The sequence below is a fragment of the Berghia stephanieae genome, chromosome 4 (assembly GCF_034508935.2).
Source record: "Berghia stephanieae isolate SIO BIC M18660-M18661 chromosome 4, UCSD_Bste_1.3, whole genome shotgun sequence".
NCBI classification, from domain to species: Eukaryota; Metazoa; Mollusca; class Gastropoda; order Nudibranchia; family Aeolidiidae; genus Berghia; species Berghia stephanieae.
Window position 1 is genome coordinate 1,229,512 of NC_088363.1, and position 25,000 is coordinate 1,254,511.

Sequence of the window (25,000 nt, forward strand, 5' to 3'; positions counted from 1 at the left end):
ATAAATAAAAAATAAAATAAAATTCCCTTTATTCATCCCATTGGGGAAATTTGTCTTCCAAGGGAAGACTGGAATAAATCAGGCATTAGCCACAGTGCAGCGCTGCAAATTGAGCTAGGGCGTGGTGAATTGCTCAAGGTCCTACAGCGCAGCAATGGGCGATCGAACGCGGTACCTTTCGGGTACGAAGCAAAGACTGTATCACTGAGCCATGCTGCCTCTTAAATTAAAGCAATTTGCCACCCATTACAAAGATTGAGGGGGGTAATTCCAAAACAGTTGCTAGAGCACTCCCTTCCTTCACATGTAAAGGGACCGAGATCGATCCTGTGGGAAGAGATTTTTTAATTTTTTTTACCCCCTTGTCCACCCAGCAGTGATTGGGTGGCTGGGTCTATCTTAGATCTGATGGAAAATAATTTGTATTAAACTAGTGTTCAATCCAAAGGGTAGCAAGCAATTGCTATTGTCCATTTCACGCCATAGAAAATGGGATGAACTCCTTGGGCCAATGGATCTGAAGGACTTTTTTTTTTTTTTTTTACAAAGATTTGCTGCTGATGATGATGACGACAACGATGATGACAATGATGATGATGATGATGAAGATGATGATGACGAGTATGATGATGATGATGATGATGATGATGACGATGACGAACGTGATGACATGATATGATGATGATGGAATGATGTGATGATGAAGATGATGATGACGAGTATGATGATGATGATGATGATGATGATGATTGAGAGAAATGGACTTACATCATGTGACCATGCAACCCTATTGAATACGTAACACAAGGGCTAGCACACTAACCTGTTTGCAGGACGGCTACGGTCATCCAAAATAAAACCACAGAATGGAACACGGCATTAAAGATCCAATACCAAAACACCTGAGGATTCACACAATGTAAACAAATTAACCCTTACTTCCATAACACCTACAGCAAAATCGTCAGATTTGTTACGACACAATATAAAAATAATAATAAGATAATAATAATAATAATAATAATAAATAATAATAATAATAATAATAATAATATAATAATAATAATAATAATAAATAATAATAATAATAATAATAATAATAATAATAATAATAATAATAATAATAATAATAATAATAATAATAATAATAATCAGTGCTTCCTCCAAGAAATTGTCAAAAAGGAGGATTTTTTTAGAATGCGACCGCTGAAGAAGGGTCTGGGGGCATGCTCCCCCGTAAAATTTTAAAAAATTGACATGCAATTAGAGCCATTTGGACCCCCTTTGTCATCAAATTATGACTTTTGTTAAACACTCCAATAAAAACATTATTTCTTGAAATTTTCAGCGGATATTTCTCTTGGTTTTTGACAAGTGCGGAATTTCACGGATCATTAAAAATGCGGAAATTCGGATAAAAACGGAAAAGAGGAAGCACTGAATAATAATAATAATAAAAATAATATATGGTTTTTATACAGCGCCTTACCCCGTATATCAACAAGCTCAAAGCGCTTAACAGTCATGTGGCTACTTTCACTCAAAAATACAACCACTCAAACATGCAATATGAAACAAAGCAATATAATTCTACAATGCTACATATTAAAAAGAAACGTTTTAAGATGTTTTTTTAAAAGAAATCTGCATCATTACGGTCTCTGATATATTATCTTGGAAGGGAGTTCCAGATAAGGGGTGCCAATAATTCAAACACATGCTCGTCAACTTTGCGAGTCATTTTTAGCTTCACAAGTATGCAATTATCAGACTTTGATACATTTTTTCTTATCATAGTTATTTTGTACATCACAATGATCTTTGTTTAATTAATAAGAACATAAAGTTGTTTTGCAGAGAGATTGTTTGAGTTTTAAAAATCCATTTTTATGCTGGGTAACCCTGCCATTTTTGGGGGAAATGCTGGAAATGATCGGTAAGGAGAGAGTTTAACCAAAAAGCAGACATGTCTACTACGACGAAAAAGTCATAGAATTACGAAATTCTGGCTCCAATTTCTGAAGTTCATGAGCATCTTAAGTCACTAATACTTATTGAAAATGAAAGTTGAGGCCAGACTACATAATTGTAAGGATTTGGAAGTGTTATTGTAACCCGTGTGAGGTGAAATTGTTGATCTATCAAGTTAACTATAGTGACTTCTATTTTTATTTGCTTAAAACTACGAATTTTTAAATGTTCAGCTTTGTAGGTCTGCAATAGTAAATATAATTTTCTTTAACAATTTACGCTGGTTCAATTTATATTAATTTTTAAAACATCTGAGGATGCGCATACTTTCATACAATAACAAGTAAACTGTTGCTTCTTATTCATCAATGATGAATGCATTTTGTCGTAATGTATGGCTAGCCATTGTTTATTTGTTATTTGTTTTTTTTAAGGGTTTTACATCGCTTGCAACACAGTAAGGTCAGTAAAAAGGAAGAACATGGGATAGTAAAAAGTTCTAGAATTACAATTAAAGTACCAACGAAAAAGGAAGACTGAGGGGGATTTAGTTCAAATAGGGAACAGATGTAGATTCTAAGAGCACACTTTCAGTGTACTTAGTTTGAGATCACCTAAATGTCTCATCCTGACACAAGCACAGTTCCCTAATAAGAGGAATACACAAATCATATGTAAAACAAAAATAATACAATGCATAACAGAGAGATGATTTACAAGAAAAAAAAATATCATCTCCCAAAACAATAACTATACATTTGACTGTTTCCCTCCCAGCCAAGGACTCCGGCCAGAGCCAGGACAAAACCAAGTAATCTCATTCCAAGACAAAGCAGAGGGCAAATTGGAAAACAGATATACAGGGGATAGAAGACACAGTAAGTACCACCCTGCCCACCCAGTTTGTGAGTCTTTATACAAGACAGGATTCTAAAAAAGATTAAGTAGCCATGTCTCTTCACCTTTACATTAAAAAGGACTCCACTTTGGGAGTCTTTATACAAGACAGGATTCTAAAAAAGATTAAGTAGCCATGTCTCCTCACCTTTACATTAAAAAGGACTCCACTTTGGGAGTCTTTATACAAGACAGGATTCTAAAAGATTAGTACCATGTCTCTCACCTTACATAAAGGATCCATTGGATCTTTATACAAGACAGGATTCTTCATCATGGTGTCAGCCGAGCAATACCTGTCAAATAATCCCATGGCCAATGGAGGGGCGGCTGTAAACACCTGAAAGGTTGTAATGGTGGGTGGGATGGGAGGGAGAGATGGAGTCATTAATCAGTGGTCATTCACAAAATCAACGTTGATGAACAAGATATCAACGTTTTATACAGCAATCTGACAGTTCTCTTAATACTAACAAATGCGCTATAGAATGATGATTTTTCATCTATATACCCACTCCCCCACCCATAGAAAATGCTATAGGGTATGGTGCTATACAAGTGATATTCATTATACAATATTTTATATATATATATATATATATATAAAATATATATATATATATATATATATATATATATATATATATATAATTGATGAACAAGGTATCAATGTATGGCTTGTGAATTATATAAAGCAACTTAAAAAGCTCAAAACGATTGCGCTGCTTTAAATCTACATTAATATAATCCACCCCCCCCCCCCCACCAAAAAAAAAAACCCCAAAAAAAACAAAAACAAAAAAATCTACGAAAAATTTATGACAGAAAATGAATAATGCAATATTGGTCAGAGCTGGAAGTAATTATAATTAAATCATCTAAATCTCTGAGACTTTCAAGGCAATTACAAATTTTATGATCAAAAGAATATTTTTAATGACAGAAAATAGCTCTAAAATAAGAAAACTAATACAGTTAAAATATGATATTTATTTCATCAGTGGAGTAGTGAAGCCCATTTGTTTGTTTGTTTGGCCAACTGTAAGGCTTGATATCTCTCATTAATCATTAATTCATAAAATGAACGTTGACGGACAAGATGCCAATGGATGGCATGGCATTTCTCTGACTAGACACTATTTGACAACGTGACATCAAACACGTAAGGACAACACTTACCACACGTAACATAGAACAAATTGACATGATAATAAAAAACACCGAAAAGTCTATGACAATAAAGTTGATACCATGAAAAGATAACAGATTTCATGCATGACAGAGAAAACGTGAAAAGTTAAAATCTCTCTTTCTCTCTCTCTCTCTCTCTCTCTCTCTCTCTCTCTCTCTCTCTCTCTCTTGTTTCTCTGTTCTCTCTCTATCTCTCTCTCTCTCTCTCTCTCTCTCTCTCTATCTATCTATCTATCTATATCTATCTATCTATCTATCTATCTCTCTCTCACTCTCTCTCTCTCTCACTCTCTCTCTCTCTCCTCCTCCTCCTCTTCTTCCTCTTTCTCCTCCTCCTCTACACCACCAAGAAAGATTGATTGCTATGTCTCCAAACCAGTTGTAACATTTACAACTGACTGGATATGAAGAATCAAACACTTAGGACTGACTGAAAATCTTAAACAGTGAATTAACAGCTATGAAAGTATACATCCGGATTGTCAACTTTAAAACAATATGCTCAATATACTCAACTATACTCTTAAATCAATAATCAAATTTACTTTTATTCTATAAAGCCTACATATTATCTATATCTATTCACTAGATTCCATGTAATAGATATATTATTATTTAATTTATTTTGAGGTATTTAAAGGTTATATTTAATGCTGAATTCTGTGTATTTTTAATGCCAATACTTTAATCCATCTCTTTTCTTTGCCACGTCTGTTGTACAATTTCCGAAAAGGATGAATAAGTTCATTATTATTATTATTATTATTATTATTATTATTTATTAAAACACTCATAAAATTTACCAGAAAATCCTGCCGTTTCTAATATAAAATAAACAGAGAACCTCTACTTATGAAAGATCCTTTTCATTGCTCCATTGTCCCTTTTGTCCATACATACCACGTTATACAATCCCAGCGTCCACCTCTCAAAGAGTAGCTGGCCGGAATATCCATTTTGAAGTTGAAACCAAAACTGTGATAAGATGAAGGCACGAGAACTAATTGATGACAATATACCACAGCAAAACATTGAAGAACACAAAGAGAAAATCACAAAGAGAGTCGTCGGTCTTTGTATTTCTTCTTCTTCTTCTTCCTTATCAAAGCCGTCTGACTCAGTCAAACTGAGCATTACTGTCAATTTATATTATTCAACGAGGTTGTATTGATCAATATTAATAATAATTTGCTCATTTTGTAAAACGCTGTGTAAAAAATTTATATATTTTTGTCTGTAAATTTTTACTTAATGGTTCGAAAAATGAATGTTTTGAATCTTTTAAAAATGACTACACCCTTTTTTTTCCATTGTGCTCTTCAAATCAATTACACAGTGTGCTAAACAAATGTAAACAATTAGATGAAATAAAAACACAGCAAGCTAAAATAACACAAAGACACATAGTGACATCTAAAGCATGTAGATACAAGTAGACCAAACCATTTATAACATTATATCACTATTTATCCCCAACAAATTCATATTCACATAAACGTCTTGATCTCTAAATTACTTCTGATTAAAAGTCTCAAGAACTGTGTGCCAAATGTGCAGCAATAATCCATTAGAATCAAAAGAGTAAAATTAGCTCATTGATAGAGAAAGAACAATTTGTTGTGATTGTAAATATCATCATCATCATCATCATCATCATCATTATTATTATTATTATTATTATTATTATTATTATTATTATTATTATTATTATTATTATTATTATTATTATTATTATTATTATTATTATTATTATATTATTATTGCTATTATTGTCATCATAATCCTATTCCTCCTCCTCCTCCTCCTCCCCTTCTTCTTCCTCTTCCTCTTCCTCTTCCTCTTCCTCTTCCTCTTCTTCCTCCTCCTCCTCCTCCTCCTCCTCCTCCTCCTCCTCCTCCTCCTTCTTCTTCTTCTTCTTCTTCTTCTTCTTCTTCTTCTTCTTCTTCTTCTTCTTCTTCTTCTTCTTCTTCTTCTTCTTCTTCTTCTTCTTCTTCTTCTTCTTCTTCTTCAGCATCATCCTCATCATCATCATCATCATCATCATCATCATCATCATCATCAGCAGCATCATCATCATCATCATCATCATCATCATCATCATCATCTAATCATCAATTCTATCATGATCAATATCTTAATATCATTTTTGGTATGATATTTTGATTATTGTGAAACTAGGTCTATCACCAAATCTATTCCTAATTTCACCCATATCTTAATCAGCCCACTACCCGGCATATAGGGCTATATATACAGCCTGTTTGTCTCAATGAGAATAAAACTTTTTCATAATTAATCTGATCATATATATATATTTTTTTTAAAATTAGAAATGACCAGATATTTATATAACCTAGATAATCAATTCTAAGAAGTAACACAACTACACAAGATGAACAGAGCGAGAGGGGAAAAAATATCAAGTATGAAGTAGAAGAAATCATCAAACAACACATAATTTAAAAAATGAAGGCAAAATCTTACACATAAAAAGTAAGACTCCACTTATCAATTGTTAAACGCCTTGCAATTTATTTAATTTAAAAAAATTAGTTTATCAATTTCCTTCCCCTTTTTTTTTTGGGGGGGGGGCGTATTTTATAATTCATCGAATCAAGAATTATTTCATATTCTGCACTTCTCTGCCATGATTGTGTCAAGTATAAGCAATCTACAAATAACAGCCTATCTAGTCCATTACTAATTCAGGTGAGTAGGAATATCGGAGCCTTTATACCAACCTGCCTACTTGAAAGTTTTCAAATTCAAATTTAACATATGAAAGGAGGGGGGGGGGGGATAGTTGACACTGTAAGTAACTTTATAAATCATCAATTTTCTATCCAGAATGTTAAATAATGATTCCAAAAATTTTTTAAACATAACTTCTAAAAATGCTTGTTTAACAAAATGTGTTGAATAAAAGATCTTAAATGGTTCCGTTACTGGCGATAGAGAATTGTAGTTATACAATTATTTCCATTGTATAAACATTTTTTTAAAAATTGAGCTCAAAGCGCTTTACAAGGTGTCCCTGGTCAACAGCAACATTTAACATGTAGGACGGGACATGACGCCTGCTAGGCGATATTACAATTTTTCGGACAAAGACAACGCTGTTAACAGCCAGGTACTCATTTTACACCTGAGTACGGTGAGAGAATGTGAGTAAAGAGCCTTTTCCAAGGACTCAACTATGCGCCGAGTGCAAGGCTCGAACCCAGGACCTTCCAATCCGAAAACGAGTGTCATACCACTAGACCACATAGCCGTAGACTGTGATAAGAGTTGTTAACAATATATTTATCTATTTTGGGCTAATTTTTTGTTGTTGAATTTTTAAAATTCACGACAAATTGAGAGTAGACCGATTTCTTGAAGAAACTTTGGAATTTGTTTCTATTTTTTTTTTTTTTCGTTAAGCCCCAGTGGTGAAAAAAAAAACCAAGGGAAATGTTTTTATGAAACAAAACGTTAAAAAGAACCAAAGCTGTACATGTGACACACCAGTAGGAAATCAGGATTCTAGAGCTTTATGCCAGCTTTTATGATTGGTTCTTGCCATTTACACAAACTGTAAAAACGTTAAAAAGAACCAAAGCTGTACATGTGACACGCCAGTAGGAAATCAGGATTCTAGAGCTTTATGCCAGGTTTTATGATTGGTTCTTGCCATTTACACAAACTGTAAAAACGTTAAAAAGAACCAAAGCTGTACATGTGACACGCCAGTAGGAGATCATGATTCTAGAGCTTTATGCCAGCTTTTATGATTGGTTCTTGCCATTTACACAAACTGTAAAAACGTTAAAAAGAACCAAAGCTGTACATGTGACACACCAGTAGGAGATCATGATTCTAGAGCTTTATGCCAGGTTTTATGATTGGTTCTTGCCATTTACACAAACTGTAAAAACGTTAAAAAGAACCAAAGCTGTACATGTGACACGCCAGTAGGAGATCAGGATTCTAGAGCTTTATGCCAGCTTTTATGATTGGTTCTTGCCATTTACACAAACTGTAAAAACGTTAAAAAGAACCAAAGCTGTACATGTGACACGCCAGTAGGAAATCATGATTCTAGAGCTTTATGCCAGGTTTTATGATTGGTTCTTGCCATTTACACAAACTGTAAAAACGTTAAAAAGAACCAAAGCTGTACATGTGACACACCAGTAGGAGATCAGGATTCTAGAGCTTTATGCCAGCTTTTATGATTGGTTCTTGCCATTTACACAAACTGTAAAAACAACACGTGGGCCGTGGTGTATTTTATATCGACATTAATGGATGGACAGATCATGTTATCAAAATGCCCCCCTGTTTCTAACATAAACCTCACCAGTTACCGCAATACAATTTTTGTAACCAAATATACAAAGGTGACAAAAAAAAATTTTTTTTAATCTAGTGACTGACATCTAAACATAAATCCAGCTACTTGTGTATCTTATGACTCATTTTGTCTGGCAGATATTTTTTCTGATTATTTTTCTTTCTTTTTTGTATTTGTTTTGTTTTGGGTTGTTTTGTTTTTTTGTGTGGATTCTATTTATTTTTTGGGGTGATTTTCTCAAAGATTAATTTTGTTACAATTCTTGTACAGTTATTCAAATTTATGTTCTGTTGTATTCAAGTGACGAGCAATAAAAATGACAACACTTATAATGAATTCACATATAACATATTTGACTAAGGGGCCGTGATGACATCAAAAGAAGGAAGGAAGAAAACAGTATTTTTAACATCAAGAAAGGACTTTTTTTTTTTTTACATCAAGAGAAAACATTTTCAAAAAAGCAAAATCTGATGACGTGAATTTTCTCAAGCTAACGACATCAAAATAAAGACGTAAAGCATTAACATTGATACTGCTGACAAATAAATAGAGAACGATTTAACACAAAATATGAAGACATGTTGGAAGATTTTAAAATCACTCGTACGAAAAGCAAACATTCACACAGTAAAAATAGCTGTCGATAAAACCAAAAGACAACACTGAGATGGATGAAATGTCTCCTGAAGGGAGAACTAACCACATTGTACAATCCTAGAGTCCATCTTTGGAATAGAGTTTGACCCGACAGTCCGTTCTCTAAAGTAAACCAAAACTGACGTATCCAGAGTGGTTAGGAATGGATGGCAATGAGATATCAGAGATTAGAAAGACAATAAATCAATATAATATAACCAATGGAAGTATATTTGTTTCACATAATCTGATGTAAGAGATTTATCAGGGATGAAAAATAGCCTTTCCTTGTAGGCATGATTTTTTTAAAATAAATAAATAAATAAAAGAAAGCTTATATATGAGGTAAAGATCTGAATAAGTGTGTATAAAAGGTGCCAGACAAAGCAAGAAAGAAAGATAGAAGAAAGAAAACCATCCCAAAAAATAAGTCTACCTCGACTGATAGGTAGTCGAGGTAGACAGATTTTTTTTGGGGGGATGTTGTTTTTTTTCTTGTATGTTTCTTCCTGCTTTATCTCACCATGTTTTATACACAGTATTTCAGATTTCTGTCATACATGCAGTGCTTGCTGCCTGGTTTGTCATCCTGACATAATACTGTTTTGAGATGAAAGGTCACAGATCAACGTAAAAAAAATTGAATCATCGCACACTCACAGACACACAAATGGCAATCTTAACTTGTGAAAAAAAAAAAACAAACAAAACAAAAACAAAAAACAAACAAAACAACTTGGCACTTACTTGAATAACATACAAACAAATATTCTTGTAAAAGCTGTAGAGAATGAGTTTGACAACTCGACTGTAACTCCAAGCACCATGCACCAGGAGAAGTTTCTTCAAGAAACGGAACTGTTCAGAAATGAGATAAAAAATGTCTTGAATCAAAATAATGCATGGAGAGACAAGAGAAGTCTACTATACCTTATCTTAACTTATCTTATTAAATGCTGAATGTATATATATAATATATATATATATATATATATATATATATATATATATATATAATATATATATATATATATATATATATATATATATATATATTAATATATATTATCCTTTAAATGCCTTATACAATAGTTCATAATTACAAAATCGTAGACAGTTTGTATTGTATCGTTCACAGACAGTTTAACACAACTTTGAATGTAAGGAAAAATATATCAAAACGGCAATGTAAAATGCATCCACTGAACGTGCTCAAAGCATTCTACAACTGGGTACTTGACCAAGAGCAAAACGTGACATGTAGAACGAGATACGACACCTGTTAGACGACATTACCATTTTTTTTTCCCCGACAGAGACAACGCTGTTACCAGCAAGGTACTCGTTTTACACCCGAGTACGGTGAGAAAATGTGAGTAAAGAGCCTTTTCCAAGGACTTAACTATGCGCCGAGCGAGGCTCAATCCCAGGACCTTCCGATCCGAAAGCGAGTGTCATACCACAAGACCACATAGCCACATTTATCATCTATTCACAGGTAGTGAGTGAGAATAGTACCATGAGATAAAATCATTTCCAAGTTGTTCCTGCAAATCTTACCTACCTGTGCAATGGAATAGTCAGAGGCACAAGAAGCCTGCATTCCTTCCTCTCCACTGATACCCACGCCTACATGGGCTGCCTGGAAAAGAAAAAGAAACAACACAGATTCCTCAAAACGTGACGTATACTTATTAAATGCAATTGTTGTCTTTTACAATATTATGTGACCAGCTGTGCTCTTTTCCACACATGTCCCAGAAACCGTAACTGCCTCTTTCTCTCACCTTCTCCAACACTTCCTCGTTCGTATACTTGTCTGTCCATGACAGCCTCAACACTCTTCTATACATCCACATCTCAAATGCCTCTAACCTCCTCGTCATTTATCATTCTTTAAAATGTCACCATTAAACAAAACGGTCTTGATTCGTTTTGCCGGATTGTTAAAATATTTGCAATTTTCTTACAAGCACAGCTGCTTTAATCATGTTTTTTTACTGTTTGGAAACTCAAAGGGGTTTTGTAAAAAGTTCAAATAACAAATGCCAAAAAAAAAAAACCCAAACAAAAAAAAAAGGGAAAATTAAAAATTGGGTAGCAAACATTGGTACCAGATTAAAAATCGGGGGGGGGGGGGGGGAAACAAGCAAGGAAGACTGATTTTTGATAAATGAAATGATATAGTCTTTTAAAACTTTATTTCTATTAGATTCGCCTTGCAATGTATTGTATACACAGTTCATGAGATTTTAAATTTTTACACACAAAAAAAACAAAAAAAAACAAAAGCAGAATTATTCCAGTCTGTTCCATTTCTGTGTAACGGACCTGAAAATCTCTAATTTTCATCCAATTTCATTTGAAGCCATTTATAATATTTCTATTTGAGGTACAGGGATAAAAAAAACTGATATACAACTGTGGAGAGCCTACCTGTATCATCCCCACATCATTGGCTCCATCTCCAATGGCTAATGTGATGGCTTTCTGTGAGGTCTTCACCAAGTCGACCAATTCTGCTTTTTGTAAAGGAGACACGCTGAAAGGAGAGTGGGATTTTTTTAATTAAAAAAAAATGACTTTTATATAGCGCAATATCCACTTAAATGTGCTCAAAGCGCTTTACAAGGGGTCCCTGGTCAACAGAAACATTTAACATCTAGGACAGGGCATGACGCCTGTTAGGCGATACCATTTTTTCGGACAGAGACAACGCTGTTAATGGCCAGGTTCTCATTTTACACCTGAGTACAGTGAGAGAATGTGAGTAAAGACCCAACGATACAATGCGCCAAGCGAGGCTTGAACCCAGGACCTTCGGATCCGAAAGTGAGTGTCATACCACTAGACCACATAGCCGCACAGATTACATGCATAGGATTAATAAAATTAGGTAAGACATTTTGAAAAATGAAATTAAAGACAGAATAAACACAGCACACAGTCATGTTTACAAAAAACTTCTATGACAAATACACTAAATACTTTAAATATTTTTTTGGTTTCAAAATCGAATATTACCACTCATAGGAAAATCGTTACATTCGTTACGATGTAACCGACAATTTTCTCATTCTGATTCTTCTTGTACATCACAAAATTAAGAGAATTGCTTTGATGACAGCTATAGATACTAAACACTGTGTTGTAGAGCTCATTTGTTACTTTTTGTTTGAGCAAGAAAAGTTTATTCTTGTGGTGAGTGGGAGTGAATTTTTGGGGGAAATTCTAAAAATAGCTGGTAAGGAGAGAGTTAATATAAGAATAACCCTTTTATCTGTTTATTTTATTTTTGAAAGGGAAATGGTTTTGATCCTGAAGTGTTCTGACTTTAGTGTTTTGGTATTTTTTTGAAGTTGTAATATAATTTTTGTTCAACACCAACCGCAATCTAATCTATTATCCAGTTGTAGGAACAGATCCCAGTATAGATAGTATGCGCTTGGCTAAGAAGCTCATAACATTGCCATCCGGAAGTATAACGGACCAACACACATAACTGTGTGTGTCCATGAATGTTTATAGTCAGGTTAATACAGTTCAGTGAGCATTACTCATAAATGCGGATGGCAAAAAACAATAACAAAGACCTGAGTGACGTCATCTTCGAACTATCTATAAATGAGAAATACTGAAAATAGTGAGAGATACAGGAGAGAAGAAAGAAAAAGTCACTTACCGACAACAAATGACGGCCCTACAACTGAGAGCAATGTCTAGGAAATCTTGTCTGCAGTCATGAGTTAAGGCGTATTTCAGAGACTGAAATAATAAATAAAAATCATATTTCACATGATTAAATGCCACAACATTACAATAAAACATAGGGAAAATACCAGTCAGAGTTAAATGATTATCATTATGTGCCAGATAATTTGATTAATTCTTACAATGGAAACAGCTGCTTTAGCCATTCTAAATATGCTTTGTCATATAAAGATCTGAACAAGTGATTATTGAAAGGGGCCAGACAAAGCAAGAAAGAAAAATAGAAGAAAAAAAACATCCCAAAAAAATCAGTCTACCTCGACTGGGGATCGAATCTCAGACCTTCTGATTACCGGTATTCAGAAGGTCTGAGGTTCAATCCCCAGTCGAGGTAGAGTTGGGATGGATTTTTCTTCTATTTTTCTTTCTTGCTTTTTCTGGCACCTTTCATACACACTTGTTCAGAATTTTATCTTACACTGGCACTTGCTCCTTCATTTTTTAATTTGCCATATAAGCAGCAATATGTTTTGTATTGTCATGAAGTCAGTGTTTAAAATGAAAATATTATCATGCTTAGATTCTGACATGAAAACTACAAACTACCATATTTTTTTCAACCAAATATCATCATCACCCATCGTGGCTTGTGCTCTTGAGCACGTTGCCGGTCAACTGTCTCCATGAATCACGATCCTCTGCGGTGCGCATGAAATCTGTCTTACTTTTAAAGTCACATTTGGCCATTCTTAGGTTATTTAGATAAGTCATTCTTTGTCTTCCTCTAGCTCTCTTTTCTTCGATCATCCCAGATGATACAAAGATACAAAGGCATAAATAAATCAATCTGACAACTTTAAACTTGGCAAAAATTAAGTGTCTGATATCTTCCATTGAGTCATAGTGTGTAAAACTAAACAAATGTTCAAATACGTCATTCAAAATATTTCAATTTCATTTTGTTTTAAGATTTAGAAGAAAGAAAGAAAAAAAGCAATATTCTGCCCCATAAAATCAAAGTGTGGTTATGAAGCTCAGGTCACAAATAAATCATTTAACTCATCTTTGAAAATTAACAAGTCTTTACAAATTCGATGGTTTACTGTCAACTAATGTTGCTGTTGTTTAGTTGTGGTTAAATATTGTACTCACAACACAATTAAAGCTACATACAAAATTGGGCCTTGATTAGGTACCTCAATGGTATGTATGCCTTCAAGAAAGGCATTTTGTACACATTCCCCTAGTCCTATCTGAAATGGACGCTAAAATCAGAGGTCCCTGTAAAGTAATGCAACGTGTCTTTGAAAAAAAAAAAATGCACATTTTTTCCAATACCAGAGATTTTTTCAAACTGTAAAGTGCCTAGAGCATGGAGTTTATAATGGATAAGCACATGGATAAACACAACTGTTCTTTAATTCAGCTTTGATTGTTTTAAAAATGCCATCCATTGTATCAACTGATTCCTCGAGTCGACACATACCTGTCCATCTATGATGAAGCCCACCAGGTTTTCCTTGCCCAGCTGTTCACCAAATTCTGACTTGTGTTGAGTCAAGGCATTACGAGTCTCCTGTATTATGAACATAATATCAATATGTATATCTAAAAAAAAATTAATGAATAAATAAATAAATAAAATAATAATAATAATAATAATAATAATAATAATAATATAATAATAATAATAATAATAATAATAATAATAATAATAATAATAATAATAATATATAATAATAATAATAATAATAATGATGATAATAAAATTGTGATAACCACCGTATCTTACATGAAAAGAAAAAGAATTCAGAAACAGAGAATACAATTGAATTTTTTTTTTAAAATCATAATCTGTTGATTACACAGTTTGCCATTTAAAAAAATGAAAAAAAGAAAAAAAGACAACTTATCTTGTAATCATAGAGGAAAAAGTTCTTAATTGACCAAATGTCATTCCTTTCCATCTTTGTTTCATATTTTCAATCTCTTCGTTTTGTAATTTAACAAAAAAGTAGTCCTTCAGAGCCATTTGGCCCATGGAGCCAGAGTTTAATCCGGTTTCTTTCGCGTGAAATGGACAATAGAAATTGCTTGCTACCCTTTGGATAGGACGCTACTCTATCACAAAGTACTTTCCACCAGATCTAACAGACCCAGCTACCCATTTAAAGGGGGAATCAGAAATTTTTTTGGACTGCACCCGGGATCGATCTCGGTGCCTTTGCATGGTTTCTTTCGTGTGAAATGGATGTTAGCAACTGCTTGCTACCCTTTGGATAGGACGCTACTCTATCACAAAGTACTTTCCACCAGATCTAACAGACCCAGCTACCCATTTACAGGGGGAATAAGAAATTTTTTTTGACTGCACCTGGGATCGATCTCAGTCCCTTGCATGTGAAGCGAGTGCTCTACCAACTGAACTGTCAGGACCCCCTTTTTGTAATCATATTTCGCTATATATCCTGATATCTGATATTAGTACTGATACAAGAAGCCCTAGTTTTTTTACTTTTCAGATGTTCGATATATTGACTTTTTTCCAAATTACATCACTTGTGACATCAACTGTTTGTTTGTTTCTTTTTAAGGCTTTTACAGCGCTTGCAAACACATTTAGGTCATATCAGCACCAGTAAAAAGGAAGAAAATGGGAAAGTACAAAGTTCTAGAATTACAATAAAAGTACCCAAGAAAAAGGAAGACAAAGGGGAATTTATTTAAATAGGGAATAGATGTAGATTCCAAGAGCACACTATCAATGTACTCAGTTGGAGATCACCTACATGTCTTATCCAGACACAAGGCACAGGTCTCCGCCAAGAGGAATACACTCAAATACTTACAAATCATATATATAAAATAAAAATATTACAATGCATAACAGAGATGATTTACAAGACAAAAAAATATCATCTCCTAAAACTAACTCTACATTTGACTGTTTCCCTCCCAGCTAGGGTATCAGGCCAGAGGTCAGAACAAAACCATGTAATCTCATTCCAAGACAAAAGATAGAAAGCATCTTGGAAAACAGATATAAGGGGATAGAAGAGACAGTAAGTGCCTCCCTGCCCACTATGGGAGGTAGGAACCCCACCCAGACATCAACTGTAAACATATGACTTACATCAAGAGATTCTGGGATAGAAGAGACAGTAAGTGCCTCCCTGCCCACTATGGGAGGTAGGAACCCCACCCAGACATCAACTGTAAACATATGACTTACATCAAGAGATTCTGGGATAGAAGAGACAGTAAGTGCCTCCCTGCCCACTATGGGAGGTAGACATCAACTGTAAACATATGACTTACATCAAGAGATTCTGGGATAGAAGAGACAGTAAGTGCCTCCCTGCCCACTATGGGAGGTAGGAACCCCACCCAGACATCAACTGTAACCATATGACTTACATCAAGAGATTCTTCATTGATGACAATAAGATCCATGCCTTTCGTCAACAATTTGCAAGAATAACCTACAGACAAAGAGATGAGGCAACGTTAATAATACAAATATAACCATAGTAATGTCTTATACAGAACCTTACTTCAAAATCTTTTGGCACACCTTATGACAAATACTATTTATTTCAATTGTAGACAACTGACAATCACGTTGAGAAATTGTTAGAAGTTTATGTTTTCTGTTGTAGAATTGGTTTCATTTATCAACTACTATTTTGATTTTTGTAAATGTTTCATTTTGAGCTTTCAAAATTATTTGCAAAAGCAAATGCATGAACATTCAAAAACAGAAGATTCCTTATAATTCGTTCAAATTTAACACTTCAGCAAGATTGAGTAGAGAGGCAGGAAAATAATATTTATGAAGAAAAGCAACAAAAAAAAAACCCAAAAAACAAACAAACAATAATAAAAAAACTAAAGGTTACCAATGTTAATGGCAGTCTCCTGTTTGTCTCCCGTCAATACCCAAATCTTGATGTCCGCTTTAGCCAATGTGTCGATTGTGTCTGGAACACCCTGATGACGATGACGATAGCAATAACATTTAACATATAATTCAAATCATGAAACCTTATGATACACTCCTGGAAAATGTTCAGATTAAGAAACAAGCATATGTGCTTATTGCCATCTGTAGATTTTCTTAAATAGCCCACACAAAAAAACCCAGCCCTCTATCAAATGACACAAAGCATCAAGAATTCAAAAGTAGCAAATATTCAGAGCCGTGGAATCAAAAGTTTATCCAAGTTTGAACACCAGCAATACAATTCAATAGTCTGATGTCACGCCGCCCGGCAACGGCGGCCATCTTGGTTCTAAACAAAGAAAACCATTACTTTTTATTTTTCATGCTGGCTAGAACTTTTCATATGCCTTGTGATCAGAATGTGTAAAAGTCAAAAAATGATCAAATTTATGTTTTTTTTTCCTCTGGATACGCTTTTATGCTCGCCGGGGAAATATTTCATACGGACGTCCGCCATTGTTCCGATAGTTTAGAGCCAGTGTTACTAAGTTACCATGCGTCATTAGGAAGGAAGTGACGTTACGACTGTTGAAGAGTATTGCTTGTATCTTTTAAATAGACAACAAGAGGCTATCACAAAATAAAAAAGACCCAGCTACCCAATCAATCCTGGTTAAACAAATAGGTCAGAAAAAAGTCCCGACACTAAAGGATCACTGCATGTCCCCTTTGATTTTGGGGTGACTGTTTTATCACCAGGCAATCAAGAGCTCCAACCATTTGTAAAAGCTGAAGGAAATTCCAAGTGATTTACATATTTAAATATTCTAGTAATAATAATCAATAAGACTATTAATCTTGATCCGACTAGTATGAACATGGTTAAAAATCATTAGATGCAGTCTCTGGATGAAGAATATAGATAACCCATTAAACAAGCGTCTGATAACAGAAATCACCCATGCTATTACAAGGAGATGCCGTCATCTAGGCATTCCATGAAGGAATATAGATAACCCATCAAACAAACGTCTGATATCAATAGAAATTACCCATGTTGTCACAGTGAGATGCCGTCATCTAGGCATTCCATGAAGTAATATAGATAATCCATCAATTATACATCTTGTGTCAACAGGAATCGAAATGGATTTCATTCTCTTGTCCAAGGAGAAAAATGAAAAGTGCCAAAAGAAGAGCTCCAATCCAGCACCTTCCAAGTCATAGTGCAATGCCTCAATGCCTCTACCACTCTCCCACCTCACCCTGACTAGCAAACTTGATATAAATATAAGAACTCACATCTTGCAACTTGTCTTCAATAGCAGTGGCACCAATCAGTTTGAGGTTCTGTAGAAAAAAAAAAAAAGAAAAAAAAAAGGGTTTTAAAATGATATATAATGATAGGAGCATTTTGGAAATCTTAAAACCATCAAACTCAAATTCATGGACATCTTGAATACCGATACTTCTCAACAACAATACATAATTTCTCTATTTTATTTGCAACAGCAACTCAACACTTAGGGTCTGATGTTTCGGAGCTACAGTAAAGTAGTAGTCCTTCAGAGCAATTCAGCCCATAGAGCCGGAGTTTATCCCAGTTTCTATAGCGTGAAACGGAAAATTGAAATTGCTTGCTATCCTTTGGATAGGATGCTAGTCTATCGCAAAGTACTTCTTTCCACCACATCTAACAGACTCAACTACCCATTCACTGCTGGGTGGACAGGGGAGGGGGGGGGGGGGGGGGGCAGAAAAAAAATCTCCAACTGCACCCGGGATCGATCTCGGTCCCTTTGCGTGTGAAGCGAGTGCTCTACCAACTGGACCCCCATCAGAGTTACAGTACTTTATAAGATTTCAACATAATCATTATTTATTATTATGTCTCATAAACCGATACGAACATCTTGACCACGATGTTTTTAGTTTTTTGTTTTTAAGGGTTTTACGGCGCTCGCAACACATATAGGTCATATCAGCGCCAGTAAAAAGGAAGAAAATGGGATAGTAAAAAGTTCTAGAATTACAATTAAAGCACAAAAGAAAAGGTAAGACAAAGGGGAATTGGTTCAAATAGGGAACAGATGTAGATTCCAAGAGCACACCGTCAAAGTACTTAGTTTGAGATCACCTAAAAGTCTCATCCAGACACAAACACAGGTCCCAACTAAGAGGAATACACTCAAATGTTTACCAATCATTTAATATATGTAAACTAAACATAATACAATGCATAACAGAGAGATGATTTACAAGGAAAAAAATATCATCTCCCAAAACTATAACTATACATTCGACTGTTTCCCTCAAGCCAAGGAACTCCGGAAAGGATCAGGACAAAACTAAGTAATCTCATTCCAAGACAATGACAGGAAACAATTGGAAAACGGGTATGGGGGGATAGAAGACACAGCAAGTACCTCCCTGCCCTTGGCCAAGATGTTATCAATTATGGGGCAAAAATAACTTTATTCTTAAAGTTTCTTTATTCTTATTCTTATGTCTTTATCATTTTTAGCCAAGAGCGCATGATTTCAGCAGGAATCTCAACTACACACTATTTACCGTTTCTATAAGTTCTGCGGCTTCTTCCAACTTTTGTTCCCTATCTTGTAAAGCAGTGCTGGCTTTGTAGTATAAATTAGACCACTCAGTGTAGAAGGCTGGTTTGATTTCTGCTGTAGCTACACATAACGTTCTCAATCCTGGAATGAATGGATGGATGGATGGATGAATGGATAGTTACATAACGTTCTCAATCCTGGAATGAATGGATGGATGGATGAATGAATGGATAGTTACATAACGTTCTCAATCCTGGAATGAATGGATGGATGGATGAATGGATGGTTACATAACGTTCTCAATCCTGGAATGAATGGATAGATGGATGAATGAATGGATAGTTACATAACGTTCTCAATCCTGGAATGAATGGATGGATGGATGGATGGATGAATGGATAATTACATAACATTCTCAATCCTGGAATGAATGAATGGATGGATGAATGGATAGCTAAACATAACGTTCTCAATCCTGGAATGAATGAATGGATGGATGGATGGATGAATGGCTAGCTAAACATAACGTTCTCAATCCTGGAATGAATGAATGGATGGATGAATGGATAGTTACATAACGTTCTCAATCCTGGGATGAATGGATGGATGGATGAATGGATAATTACATAACATTCTCAATCCTGGAATGAATGAATGGATGGATGGATGAATGGATAGCTAAATATAACGTTCTCACTCTTGGAATGAATAAATGGATGGATGGATGAATGGATAGCTAAACATAACATTCTCGATCCTGGAATGAATGGATGGATGGATGAATGGATAGTTACATAACGTTCTCAATCCTGGAATGAATGAATGGACGGATGAATGGATAGTTACATAACGTTCTCAATCCTGGAATGAATGAATGGATGAATGAAAGGATAGTTACATAACGTTCTCAATCCTGGAATGAATGAATGGATAGTTTTATAGATATTATTATAGTATTCCAACCTCTTAATTTGCCTACAATATTGTCTTCAGTAAAAAAAAAAGAAAAAAGCTTTTATATTGCGCAATATCCACTAAACATGCTCTCAGTGCTCTACAAGGGGTCCCTGACCAACAGCAACACATACCATGTAGAACAGGACATGACGCCTGTTAGGCGATAATGCAATTTTTTCTGACAGAGACAACACTGTTAACGGATAAGTACTCATTTTACACCTGAGTACAGTGAGAGAATGTGAGTAAAGAGACTTTTCCAAGGACTCAACTATGCGCTGAGCTAGGACCAAGCCCAGGACCTTCCAATCTGAAAGTAAGTGTCATACCACTAGACCACATAGCCGCCCAGTAGATACACACTCCACTACATCATTAGGGCAGAATGAAAAAACATACCATAATAATTCAAGCTCCTGAAAAAGTCACACCAATATCTCACAAAATAACTTTATAGAGAAATAGGCAGATAGATGGGACTTAAAATAAATTGATATAGAACACTTCCATGATTTCACCAATTCATCCCCTTTATATTGCTTTGTTGAAACTGAATTGTTTTTGTTTTTAAGGGTTTTACGGCGCTTGCAACACATTTAGGTCATATCAGCGCCAGTAAAAATGATGAAAAATTGGATATTAAAAACATTCTAGATGTACAATTAAATGGATTTGAGGAAAAAGTAAGGCAAAGGGAAATGGTACAAATAGGGAACAGATGTAGATTCCAAGAGCACACTATCAGTGTACTTAGTTTGAGATCACCTTAAAGTCTCGCCCAGACACGAGCACAAGATCCCACAAAGAGGAATACACTCATATGTTTACAAATCATATGTTAAAAATAGAAAAAATAACAGTACATAACAGAGAGATTATTTACAAGGAAAAAAATATCTCCCAAAACTATAACAATATATTAGACTGTTTCCCTCCCAGCCAAGAACTCTGGACAGAGTCAGGACAAAATCAAGTAATCTCATTCCAAGACAAAGTCAGAAAGCAGTTGGAAAACAAATACAGGGGGATTGAAGACACAGCAAAGTACCTCCCTGCCTACTATGGGAGGTCGGGAACCCCACCCAGTCATCAGAGTTTTGAGGACGATGTTACAGATCTGGTCCACGACTCACGATACAACTTGGCTTTGTTAGATGATGAGATATTATACTGTTTGACTAATAAATAATAATAATAATAAAATTTATTTGTAACGCGCCCAATCTCTAGGCGAACAAAATTGTAAAACATCATTAAAATCATTTTTGTACACACACCCATTTATACAAGTGCGCGCACACACACACACACCCTCACAAAGACACGCACATTCACCAAAACGTGCATATGCATACAGAGACCAAAAATATCTGTTAACATGAATTATTGAATAAAATCATATCACATTTAACAATAATGGCGGAAGAAGGGAGATTATAATATTATGTCATGAGAATTCTGATGTAACAAATGTATATCTTATTAAAAGGATGTTTTATTTAATCTAGTGAATTTCTCATAAGATGAGATTTTAATTTCTTTTTAAAAGATGACTGGGAATCCACAACCCCGCTCCTAACACTGAATGGTAAAGAATTCCAGACAGCGGGAGCAGCATGAATACATGCACGATCAGCATAGGTCTTAGATCCTTTTTTTAGGAACGCATAATCATGATTGAGAGTTGGATCAATGCAACAAGAATCTAAACTAGAAAGAAAAGACAATATTTATGGAACCATGGACCAAAGAGTAAGGTAAAGGATGTAAACAAGTAGAAGTCCATTTCAGCCCTTGATCCCTTTGCATATGAAGCGAGTGCTCTATCAACTATCTATCGGGACCCCCATAACTCTGTAAAGGCCATATGGTATTTATCTAATGGCCAGACCAGTGAATATTTTAAAAATCAACAACTTTTTAATCAATTGTTACAATGAATGACATAGTCGGATGGTGAACAGGTTTGAACTGAGGTATTGCCAAGTTTAGTTAGAAGGTCAATTTTTATCCAAAATGAGTTCTTGTCATAAACGATTAAATCAACCAACCCTTTAGTAGATCTTCAGGAAAAGTCAAAGCTTAATTTCACTTCTAAATACTATTACAGCTAGTTTTGTTGAAAAAGTATGAAATTTGAGAACATTTGCTGGATACTTTTCCCACACATCTGACCATATCTTCATGAAAAATCACCTGATTTACTTCAAATAATGATTAAAATGCTCTGGTGAGCATATTTTTTCAGAAAATGAAAAAAAAATGCAAATCCAAAATTTTCACCTTCCTACTGGTTATGTCATGCACTGACACAATTGCTTACCTAATGAAGCAAATTCCTCTAAATGACCCTCTGTCTCCTCCATAAATTTGCTGTCAGACGCAAGTCGCTCAAATATGACATTATCCTGACAAGTTCAATAAAAAATGTTAAAAACATTAATTTTCACTGAAATAAAATAACTCATCCATTTAATACACCCCCCCCCCCCACACACACACCATCACCACTCCTTCCTCTAAAAAAATGAAAAATAATAAACGAATAAGAAGACAAGTACTCTTAATTAAGGAAGAGGATTTTTGTCACTGCTTCTGCTTTGTATTGACTTTGAAATATGACACCCGCTAGATGTGAAAAGCTACATTTCATGGTTAGGATACTTTACCTGCATTTTATTCCGTTGATTTTTCAGACTTTTAAAAAAGTTAAATCATGCACTACCCATGAGGTAATATACGATTCTTACACTCTTCGGATGTGTACCCAACCGCTGCACGAGCTTGCGAGTGCGCGTTGGGAACAAAGTTTGAATTCCAAAACGCAAGAGTGTAAGAAATCTTTTATTCTACCCCTCTTATCAATTTCGATTTCATCATCTCTGAGTAAAAGACATTTTCAAAAATATTTAAATGGTACTTCTTTTTTCAAAAATCTAATTTTAGTGAAATTCCAACGCTTGATAACCTGGCGTCAAAAATTATTATTGTAAACTTGATATCATTACGTGTTACTATTTAGGGAGAGGGGTGGAATAATTTAAAATATTTAATTTCTTCCATATCACTTTTACATTGTTAAAAATATTCTATAAAAATCGACTTATATACTATTCATTTCATAAATGCGACATCAAATTTTTTTTTAATTCCTCAATTTAAAAAAAGGAAGTAACAAAGAAATCTTTTAGAAATGAGAGAACTATATGAAAAATAATTTAACAAATCACAACAATTCATCAATACTTACAGCACCCTTTGTTAGTAACCGTATAACATTTTTTTCATCTTTCACAACAACTGACATCCTTTTTCTTTTGCTGAAAAAAAAAACGATACAAAAATCTTGTTCTTAACATTTAAGATTATATCTGCAATTTTTTTAAAACGTTAGTTATGTGGGGAAAAATAATAATTTTTAAATCAATATCAGTCAATAACCAAATTGAGTAATTAGAAACGTGGTTTCTTCATTCTTCAGTAGAATTTTCCAAAGTATTATTTTCTTCTATTTAATCCGACTTGCTCGTAGAGAGTACTCAAACATGCAGTTCATTTTATGGGTTATAATTATGATAGGTGAAAATCCACACAATTAAAATAAAATAATACATTTTTAAAAAAAGATAATTTGTGAAGGGCACAAACCTTGTGAATTCAAGAACACTCAAAATTTGAAATTTCTTTTTAACTCCCATCTGAAAAAAAAAATATTTCCACACATTAAAGTTAGTAATCAGACACATAAATCAACAATGCTGTGAGATTGGAGACAAAATCTTCATTGACTTCAATCCAAGCCGATTAAGTCAAGCATACAAAATGTACATCTGGCAGACAAGCAGTGGAAATATTAAAGGCCATTAAACCTTAAATCTAATTTTAACATGACTGATTTCTATATTCTAAAATTTACCGCTCGTATCTAAAGAAATGTAGTTACAATCAAATTTCGCAACAGTTGCATGAATTCAGTAATGTATTTGGAACCTTGAAATCATGAATTATCATAGAAATTTTTAAACTCAGTCTTTCATCATTATCCATCGTGGCTTGTACTCTTGAGCACGTTGCCAGTCAGTTGTCTCCACGATTCACGATCCTCTGTGGTGCGCATGAATTCTGTGTTGCTTTTTAAGTCACATTTGGCCATTCTTAGGTTATTTAAATAAGTCATTTTTTGTATTCCTCTAGCTCTCTTTCCTTCGATCATCCCAGATGTTACCAACTTTTCTATTCCGTCTCTTCTCCACACATGTCCCAGAAAGCGTAACTGCCTCTTTCTGATGTTATCAATCAGTATTCTTCCCTTTCTCACCTTCTCCAAAAACACTTCCTCGTTCGTACACCTGTCTGTCCATGATACCCTCAACATTCTTCTATACACCCCCATCTCCAATGCCTCTAACCTCCTCATACATACTTTGTCAAGCGTCCACGTTTCACAACCGTATAAAAGGGTACTTATAACATATGTTTCTACTACTTTCATTCAGGTCTTCAAGTTTAGATTGTTGTTTGACACAACTGGTCACATTATATGGAACATGTTTTTTGCGATTGCTATTCTTTGTTTTATATTCTCTATGTCACGTGCATCATGGGTAATGATAGTGCCTGAATATTAAAATTTCTTTACTTGTTTGATGGTCTCTCCTTTGCTTGACAAGTGGAAGGTCGTGTTGTTGTCATTCTTTGAGACCACCATTCATTCGGTTTTCTTAATATTTAGTTTCAAGCCCATCTCTTCACTTTTGCACACCACTATATCTAAAATTTTCTGCA

General features: G+C 34.5%; 1 protein-coding gene across 6 annotated transcripts in view; it reads right to left on the minus strand.

The window, feature by feature from the left end:
• LOC144969886 (putative phospholipid-transporting ATPase IA) overlaps positions 1-25,000 on the minus strand; it is a 163,800-nt gene that overhangs the window by 35,235 nt on the left and 103,565 nt on the right. For 3 of the 6 annotated variants that reach the window (XM_078908931.1, XM_078908929.1, XM_078908932.1), the window contains exons 18-33: positions 23,864-23,913; positions 23,466-23,535; positions 22,539-22,623; positions 19,260-19,399; positions 17,991-18,038; positions 16,645-16,735; positions 16,163-16,227; positions 14,232-14,321; positions 12,717-12,799; positions 11,471-11,576; positions 10,599-10,676; positions 9,782-9,892; positions 4,960-5,034; positions 3,117-3,208; positions 2,934-2,964; positions 824-902 (exon numbers count right to left, since the gene is read on the minus strand). In XM_078908931.1, coding sequence (XP_078765057.1) covers positions 824-902; positions 2,934-2,964; positions 3,117-3,208; positions 4,960-5,034; positions 9,782-9,892; positions 10,599-10,676; positions 11,471-11,576; positions 12,717-12,799; positions 14,232-14,321; positions 16,163-16,227; positions 16,645-16,735; positions 17,991-18,038; positions 19,260-19,399; positions 22,539-22,623; positions 23,466-23,535; positions 23,864-23,913 — 1,294 coding nt within the window. Of the gene's footprint in view, positions 1-823; positions 903-2,933; positions 2,965-3,094; positions 3,209-4,959; positions 5,035-9,098; positions 9,174-9,781; positions 9,893-10,598; positions 10,677-11,470; positions 11,577-12,716; positions 12,800-14,231; positions 14,322-16,162; positions 16,228-16,644; positions 16,736-17,990; positions 18,039-19,259; positions 19,400-22,538; positions 22,624-23,465; positions 23,536-23,863; positions 23,914-25,000 lie in introns of all 6 variants that reach the window. The other 3 variants (XM_078908930.1, XM_078908934.1, XM_078908933.1) reach the window with 2 other exon arrangements.